Source organism: Chinchilla lanigera, unplaced genomic scaffold (assembly GCF_000276665.1).
Source record: "Chinchilla lanigera isolate Chin_1 unplaced genomic scaffold, ChiLan1.0 scaffold00010, whole genome shotgun sequence".
NCBI lineage: Eukaryota > Metazoa > Chordata > Mammalia > Rodentia > Chinchillidae > Chinchilla > Chinchilla lanigera.
In genome coordinates, this window is record NW_004955411.1 from 3,056,027 (window position 1) to 3,065,106 (window position 9,080).

Sequence of the window (9,080 nt, forward strand, 5' to 3'; positions counted from 1 at the left end):
TTTTTTGGTCTTCTTAGGGTCTCACTATGCAGTTCAGGCTGGTCTTGAACTCACTTTGTAGCCCAGGCTGGCTTTGAGCTTGCAGCAGTCCTCCTGCCTTAGCCTCCCAAGTGCTGAATTGTCTGCTTTCAAAAGTTTCTTTTCTGTTTTTATTTTTTGAGACAGGGTCCTACTATGTAGTTCAGGCTGCCTTTGAACTCACTATGTAGCCCAGGCTGGCCTCAAACTTGCATCCATCCTCCATGCTTGCCTTTCAAATGATTTTAAAACATATATTATCATTTGTTTGTTTAGACCTTTCACTTAAAAGATTTGCTCCTTAATTGTATCAATTACTGTCTACTAATTTTCTGATGTGGTGAAAACCACAGATTCAGAAGCATAGTACAACAAGTAAACCCACAAGTAGATCACAGTTTTAAAAAAATTAAATATTCATGTAGAATCAAACTGTTAGTGCCAAACATACCACTGACCTTTCACCATAGTTTAAAAATATTTGCTGAAATAGCTCCTGTCTGTTGGGTCACCTGACTCCCCCGGTGCACTGTTTTCCTGATAGATTCACCGCGCAAGTGAAGTCAGTTACATTCCTGAGGGTCACAGTGGTTATTCCGTGCCCAAGACTCCAGGGTCTTGATTGCCTAAAATGAGGCGGATAAACCTTTAAAAGTTTTGTTCATCGGGACTAATTTTCTTTAGATCTTGATTATCTACTTTTAATAGGATTCTGACATTGAAAATGTTAGAGCATTTTGCCTAGAAATGGAAAAATACAGTTTCAAAAGTTAAATCAATGAAAGTTGATTGACCTCACTTTGACTTTAAAGCAGAGTAAAAACGTCAAAACTGCCACTTACTTTGCAGACGATGGCCTGGATGGCCTGTGCTCTGAACGCTTGCTTGCTCTACTTCTGGCTTTGGGGTGTGCATTCAGGGCACCTGGTTAACCCCTCCGGGGCCAGGCAGCTGCTGCCCGTAACCTCTGATCCTACAGTTCACGCCTCCTCTGGCATTCAGGCCTGCCTGCTGCTTTCTTCCTAGACGCTTCTCACTAAGGTCGAGTCCCTCTCCCGAGACAGTTGCAGACAGGAGCTGGAGGAGCAGCTCCCTCCCCTCCAGGAAAAGGGCTGCAGTGAGGAAGGTGGAAATTAGATGGCGCTACAGGCATCGCGCCGCACCAGCAGGCCCAGTTACATCAGAGGCCACAACCCCGGGGCCCTTCAGGTTGTGGGGGCAGAGCTGGCATGAAACCAGCTAAAGGCTGCAGAGCTGTGGGTGAGGCGCCCGGGCCCAGAGCTTGCCGAAGGGACTCGACTTCAAGCTTGGGCAGGGCCCGAGCGTCAGGAAGTCAGCTGGGACCCCCGGGAATGCGCCGCGCTGGAGCCAAGGAGACGGCAGCCACCTGCACCCGCACCTGCTCCGAGTGCCTGGGCTGCCAGGGCCAGAACTGGGCACCGGTGGCTCGCAGGCCCCTCGCTGGCCAGGTCACCAAGATGGCACTGAAGGGTAGCACAAGGCCCCACTGGGCAGATGTGCTGGGTGCGAGCACCACCGTGAGCAGCACAGCGTCCTCGCCACCGCCCAGAGCCGCCTGGTGCGGGGCAGTGTCACCAGGGCCGCGCTCGGGCTGCTCGACCTCCCCGCCTGGTGCCATCGTGGTCGCCGTTCTCAGGGCCTGGTGGGGCTGCGGGCCCAGGCACAAAGCCTTCTTGGAGGCAGCCCGTGCAGCTGCGGGTCCATTCGCTGCCAGTGTTGTGAACACATTGTTGTGGATGCAGAAAGATTTGCTGAAGCCAGGCCACACATTTCTTATCTTGGTAGTCCTCTGAGATTAAAAAAGGGGTCTGAGAAACTGGGTCCAGACCCTGCGGAAGGAGGCAAGGGCAAGGACCAGGCAGCCTGTGTGAAGCCGCGCCGTCAGACCCGGTCCGGGAGAAGTGGCCCGGCCGGAGGTGAGAGCAGAAGCACGCTCAGCCCCGTGGGGTTACACGCCACTGCGGGCTGTAGTTCAGTGCTGCCCACACCTGTCTGCAGAGTCTCTGTGTTCCAAGCTGACAGTGTTGGCCAATCATCCACTCACAAACCAGCTCAGTCGGTAAATATGTGTGGAGCATCTGGGCGGGCATCGTGGTGAGCTGAGCAGCCACAGGGCCCCGAGCTGCTCGACCCCAGGCTGCTCCTCCAGCCACCCACAAGCCTCCAGGCAGCCCTGCAGCCAGAGCACTCCTAGCATGAGTGATCTCCTAGTGCTGAGACACAGGCGGGCAGTAATCGCAGTGGGGATGGAGTGGTAAGAAGGCCTCGGCAAGTGGCCCCAGAGAGTGAGAAAGAAGCCGGTGTGTGCGAAGCTGGAGGGAGAGCACAGCAGGCAGAGGAGACTGCACATGCAGAGGCCCAGAGGCAGCGGGGCTTGGCCTGGGGGGAAGGGCAGAGACCTATACCCGGAGCACCTAAGGAGAGCCAGGAGCATACAGCATGAGGCATCTTGGGGGGCCTCGTAAGAGCTTTGGCGTGTGTGGGTGAGCAGTGGGAGCTCCTGAAGCAGTCTCCCTGGAGGAGGGAGCTGGTTTATCATATGTGCAGCGAGCAGCAAGCTCTAGCTGCCCGCCGTCCAAGGAGGGCTGGTCGCACAGGCTGGGGAGCAGTCGGAGGAGCGGGTGGGAGAGCACGGCAGGTCTTCCTCGCACAGTCAGTCCTCACCGGCTTGTGGGAACAGGGAAATGCTTCATCAGGGTTGGCACTGGGTCTCCGAAGACTGGCCTGACCGTCTCCAAGCATGTCTTACAAAAAGAGAGCAGATGGCGGAGGGCTCCAGGTGTGTAGGAGCTACCGTGAGAAAGGCAAAAAGGAGTGGGGAGTAGACCGCAGAGCTGTTTCTTTTTGGCTGTGGGGGGAAGAAAGCTAAAAGAAGAATTTGGACTTCAGTTCTGAAAATAGCTGCCGCGCCTGGTAGGAGTGGAAACGCGGAGCAGTTTGAAGGGAAAGGGGTTTGTCTGGAGGTGGTGTTGGTCAAGGCTGAGGGCAAGACAGCAGTGCTGTCCTGGGATGGGAGGGCTCAGAGGGGGCGAGGGCGGTTGACACAGACACCGTCATCAGCACGGGGCAGCGAGAGCGGGCGTGGTCAGGCGAGGGGATGGGCCCAGAGAACAGACACAGAGAGGAGAGAGCAGAGGCTGCAGAGCCGGGGGTGGAGCTAGAGATAGGGGTGGACAAGGCCTGGACAGGGGACACAGGGAGGAAGAGTAGGACGTCCAGGAGCAGTGGCGCCCAGGACAGCACTGGCCGGGCATCGCGGAGGCTGACGCGCAGGAGGCCTCCCAGGGAGCACGCCAGCTGCGAGGACAGCGTGTCTGCCGTGTGTCAGTGACATCACCGGCTTTGCTTTGACTTTGGAACCAGGGGCAGTTCTTGGCCAACTGGATCTGTGATAATTCCATCTCTGAAATCTAATACAAGATTAAGTGGATATTTTGCATTTTAAGTAAACTTCATTGTGTATAATTAACGAGAGTAGTTTATGGGCTACATATACGTAATAAAAAGTTGACTGTCATGGCAAAATTTTTTTAACACACCCACCGGCTCTTGTAGTTACCCCTTCTTTGGTTTTATGACAGAGCGGCCCAAATCTACGTGTTTAGCAGATTCCACCATTAGAGCGGTGGACCCATTCTTTGCTCACATTTGCTACTTTGCACCCTCGTACCATCTCATTGCCCCACTCCCCACCCCATCCTGCCCCTACCCTTGACGGCTGTCTGTCACTTGTCTGTCTCTGTGTATTTGTTTTTTCTTTCTTTTTAGATTCCACATGTAGGTGAGATCATACAGTATTTTTCTCTGTCTGCATGATTTCATTTAGCATAATATCCTCTAGTCTTGGGTGTGGCAAATTGCAAGGTCTTCATTTTAAGGCTAAATAATATTCCATTGTATACATGTACCACAGGGTTTTTTCCTATCCTATTCCTGTTTTATTTTGAACCTCTAAATCATTTTTTTCTCTATTAGGAATAAATATACGAAATGGCATGCTCCTAACTTCAGGGAAGGACTTCCTCCCGTCTAACCCGTGGTCCAGTTCTGGCTTGTCTGGAAAGTCTTCTGGAACAGTGTCGGTAATCAGCAAAATAAATTCAGGTGAGTAATGATTATTAACTCCCAAAAGGCAAAAATCAAATTCAGGTGTGTCCACCTGGACAGGAACTTGGGACAAGGCCTTTCTGGCATGGAGACACACCCTGTCCTCCCCTCCCTTCCTCGGCAGCAGGCCCTGGGCAGACCGCAGGGCTCTGCCCGCCAGAATCACCGCGCAGTGCAGCACACGCCTTCCTGGCCCAGGAACCCGGGTTTGACCACCCAGGCCCCAGTGTGCAGCGGGCATCGCCTTCGGAGGTGGAGATGGACTTGGCTCTGTCTGCCTTCTTGTTCAGCTGGGACTCTGCGCGACGACCCAGCCTTCAGCCCAGGGCGTCAGGTCCCTTCTGGATGGGAGGTGGGCAGTTTGAGGGGCCCGGCCCACCTGTCAGTTAACAGGCCCTCCGGGCCTGGCACCAGAGACCTGTCCGCTGTGCTGCATCCGCTGCCCTGTGGCCCAGCGGAGCCTGAGCCTCACTTTCCCACCTCTGTCCCTTAGGCTGCATTTTTTTTTCTTTGTACCAGGAATCAAACTTGCAGCCTTGCACTTCCCACGCGGGTGCCGTGCCACTGAGCTATATCCCCAGCGAGCCTCATTGATTTTAAGGAACACAAAACAAGAAATAACATGTCAAAACCCACGTACCTACCACCTACTTTAAGAAGTCAAACTGCAAATACAGCAGAAGCCCAGAGTCTAGGCTCCGCCCACCCCTGCCTCAGTCCCGTTTGCGTGTTTGTCATTGTCATGTAATCTTTAAACATGTGTATCAGATTCATAGTGTGTTTTTGCCTGTTCGAAAGTTTCTGTGAGGGGCTGGGGATTTAGCTCAGCGGCATAGCGCCTGCCTGGCAAGCGCAAAGTCGTAAGTTTGATTCCCGGTACGGGAAAAAAACAAAACAAAACAAAAAAAAAAGTTTCTATGAACATAATCCTGGACGACCACTTCATTCATTTTTATATGTAGGGGTTATGTATATTATAGATCATATAGCATGCAATATCTCTAACTAATAGTATTATCAACTATATGTCATAATTTAGTATTTATACTAGACCATTATTTAATTGCTCCTCTTTTTTTTTTTTTTTTTGGTTTTTCTCCGGTACCGGGAACCGAACTCACGACCTTCCGCTTGCCAGGCAGGTGCTTTGCCGCTGAGCTAAATCCCCAGCCCCTAATTGCTCCTCTTTTTGACAGTCAGTCACATGAGTTGTTTACAATTTTTGCCACTAGATAGGGCACATTACTGCACCCCTATTGTGCAAGCTTTTCTGCGGTGAAATAAGTACTGTGTTCGGTTAAAGGATGTGCACGTGTCTGGCTCTGCAGAGGTTGGCAGGGTGCGCTCCAGCAGGGCGTGGGGGCTGCATGCCACCCTCAACCCCACTCGTCCAGTTGAGACTGAACTCTGTACTACCCTGATGGCTGCAAAGTGGTGTCTTAGTGTGGTTTATTTGGTTTTTTGTTTTTTTCTCTTTTTTTTGGTACTGGAGATCGAACTCACAACCTCGCACCTGCCGGGCAGGCGCTGTGCTGCTGAGCTAAATCCCCGGCCCTCTTTGTGGTTTAAACCCACGCGTCTTTTTACTAGTGATACTCATTATCTTTCCTTGTGTTTATGGATTCTGTGTTTTTTCCCGTTTGTTACTTACCTGTTCAGATTCTCTTCCCTTTTTTCTTCCTAATTCTTTATTCACCAAGAACGCAAAGCATTCCCTGACCAGCACAGCTCCTCACGCAGGCATGCTAAGCCTCTTTCTCACTGCGCACCCTCGCTGAGAGCCTTCTGTGCGAGGATGAAGCAGACTCCCACTGTTCTTCACAGAGGGGGCTTCTCTTGCCAGGTGGAACCATTCCTCATTATTCCTCGTGTAGCGTTAAGCCTTATAAGCAGCATTACAGGCTGGTGCGCACCTGTGATCCCTGCACCTGGGAGGCCAAGGCAGGAGGTTTGCTGCAAGTTCGAGGCCAGCCTGGGCTACACAGTGAGTTCAGGGCCAGTCGGGGCTACACAAGAGACCCTGTCCGCCCCCCACCAAAAAAACTAAGAAGCGTTGTAGATACCCAATCCCCTGCCCAGTCTGACGGACTCCGTGCTGTCTCCCATAATGCTGTGAACCTTGTAGGACCACACGAGTGGCTTACCATTCCTGCCCTTAGCACACTCACAGCTGGAAATGATGTAAACAGCATACGCATTTAGTATTTTCACTAACTGCTTATTTTTCCGATTAGCAGCAAGAATAGTGTATCATTACAATACCTACATAATTAAGGTAACCTATATGTTGATCCATAAGAGAGGGGTTAGAGGAATCACATTTAGTCATTCCTCAGAATTTGTGTATACTGACGTGAAGTATATTCTATATGATGGAGTGGAAGAGCAAACTTCAAAACAGGCTAAACTTCATGACAAGAATTGAAATGTCAAATATCCTTTCTGTAATTTAACAAACAACCCTCTGCTTCTGGTAGTGCGGCATGGGGGATGTTTTACTCAAAATTCACTGTTTTCACCAGAATTCTTTTTATTTTCCCTAAAAGTAAAATCTTTATTGGTCTGCACTACTCTCCTGTGACGCTGCTTGGGTCATATGAGTGTTGCTGTGTAACACGAGCTTTTGCTTTTGCAAATCAGTTGGTTCCGGCTCTACAAGTTCTAGTGGACTGACTGGAAATTACATCCCTTCCTTTCTGAAAAAAGAAATTGGTTCTGCTATGCCAAGAGTACACCTGGCACCTATTCCAGACCCTTCCCCTGGTAAGTTCTGTTTCTCGTTATTCATGAGTTTGATTCAACAGTTACTGAATGTCTTAGTTCCTTTTCGCGTTGCTGAGACAACATACCAGATGCCTAGAGTGAAGGGAAGAAAGGTTTACTTAGCTCGCAGTTTGTAGAGGTTTCAATCCATAATCAGCTGCCTCCAGGGCAGGGTGGCTTTACAGAAGGGAACTGCAGAGGAGAAACCATGCATGGCAAACAGAAATCAGCAAAGTCTACAAAGGCCAACCACAGCTTTCTGCCCCTTTTATCTTATCCAGGCTACTTAGGGTGGGTGGCACTCACACCCTTAATCCTAACGCCCTTGATCCTAGCACTGCGCCTTGAATCAGTCCCAGCGTCACACACTCTAGATCCAGCCGCCTCTGAAAAGCCCCACCTATGACCACAGGAGGCTTTGGGGGACATCTAGACACATCACACTGAATGACTGCTCTGTGCCGGGCACCCACCCGGCATCCACCGGGGTGCAAGACAGACAGGAGTCTGCCCGGGGAGAGCTTGCACTGTGCAGACGCTGATGGGGTTAAACCAGTGTCAGATGCTCATAAGTGTTAAGGGAAAAATAAAACAGGAGGGAGGTAAAGCTTGTGGGCATTGGAGTGTGAGGTACAGATTACGATTTTAGCCAGAGAAGCCAGAGAATAGCTCACTGCAGAGGAGTCATTGAGTGAAGCTCAGAAGGAAGCAAGTGGCTGTGCGTTCAGCGTGGGGGAGACTGATCCAGACGTGGTTTCTCCAGCACATGGGGCAGGGCAGGTCTGGCAGATGCCAGAAATAAAAGGGATCAGTGTGCAGGAGGGGCGTGTGTGGGGTCAGAGGTGGGGTGATGGGGGCCCCCAGCGGGCCCCTGTGTGTGTATTTCACGGGAGCTGCTGGAAGGGTGCGAGCAGAGGAGAAAGTCGACCTGTCGGCCACGTTCACAGGTCATCCTCCTGCTAGTTGTCCTTAGGCCCTGTGGGAACGCTTGCCACAGGGGCCTGTGGCAGGTCTCCAGGTAAGAAGTGACTCCAGCTCGGATGAGGCGGGGAGTGGTTGGCTGGTGAAGGCGTAGGTGGGATATGAGGAGAAGGAGGAGGTAAGAATGACACCCCTGCTTTTGACTTGACAACTCTTAACTAGTTGGAGAACTGGGGTTGTCTTAACTAGGAGGACCAAAAGGAGGGATCCAGATGTTCCCCCTGACCTTCTCATTCGCTGACGTTTCTGTCACCGTGATTCACTGTCTATACCCGGCTTGCTTGAGGCCCCAGTCAGTCAGGCCATTCTGTCTCTCCCACCCAGGCTATTCTTCGCTGAAGGCTGTGAGACCTCATCCTGGGCGGCCTTTCTTCCACACTCAGCCAAGAAGCACTCCTGGCTTGAAACCCCGGCCTCCAGCCGCCCAGCCAGTGCACGGCCGGACAGACTGGGCGTCCAAGTACCCGGCTCGGCGATGACCATCTCAGCAGCAAGGGTCTTTTATAGGGGAAGAGCAGGACACTCTCCCTCGGCTGACGAGGGCTGACCTGCGAAACTGTGTGGATGATGTAAAAGCAAATCAGTGCTTTATGGTTATTCTTCTGAGCTAAGACATTTCAATATTCTTTTTTAAAGTTTTTTTAAATATTGATTTGAATGCAATACCCTCTTTTGGTATAAAATTATTTTATTCTAAAACTAGGTCTCATTATTTTCTTAAATAACAGCATTTTGTATATATGGATTATGTTTTAGCATTTTATACCGTCAACTTTGTAATGAACTTTTTAAAGATTAAGTGATTTTTCTTTTGGAGTTCCAGATAATATTTTATACAGATTTTGAAAAATGTAATAATATTGATACAGTATTGCAACAAGGGTGAAATGCAAGGCTACCAGACAAAGGGTTATTTACTCAGTATGTGCGAATATCAGAATATCACGGTGTGGTTACATTGTTAACGTGGCTTTCTCGGACTGACTTTAAGAAAGGAATCATCTGCTTATCCTAATACCACGTCACTGTTTTTGATACCACTGTGCTATCCTAAAAGTACTGTTGCATCATCCACTTTGTTTTATTTCTGTTTCCTGGAACAAAGAACACTATAAATATGTTTTACAATTTTCACAACACCCTTGGATGTGGTTGTGATACCTAAATGAAACCAACCTTAATCATACTAA

At 50.3% G+C, this 9,080-nt stretch overlaps 1 protein-coding gene across 5 annotated transcripts in view; it reads left to right on the plus strand.

The window, feature by feature from the left end:
• Ick (intestinal cell (MAK-like) kinase) overlaps window positions 1-9,080 on the plus strand; it is a 67,381-nt gene extending 58,301 nt beyond the window's left edge. For all 5 annotated transcript variants that reach the window (XM_013510738.1, XM_013510736.1, XM_013510737.1 and 2 more), the window contains 3 exons: window positions 4,015-4,143; window positions 6,787-6,909; window positions 8,215-9,080. In XM_013510738.1, coding sequence (XP_013366192.1) covers window positions 4,015-4,143; window positions 6,787-6,909; window positions 8,215-8,369 — 407 coding nt within the window. In that variant the 3' untranslated portion in view covers window positions 8,370-9,080. The remainder of the gene's footprint in view (window positions 1-4,014; window positions 4,144-6,786; window positions 6,910-8,214) is intronic.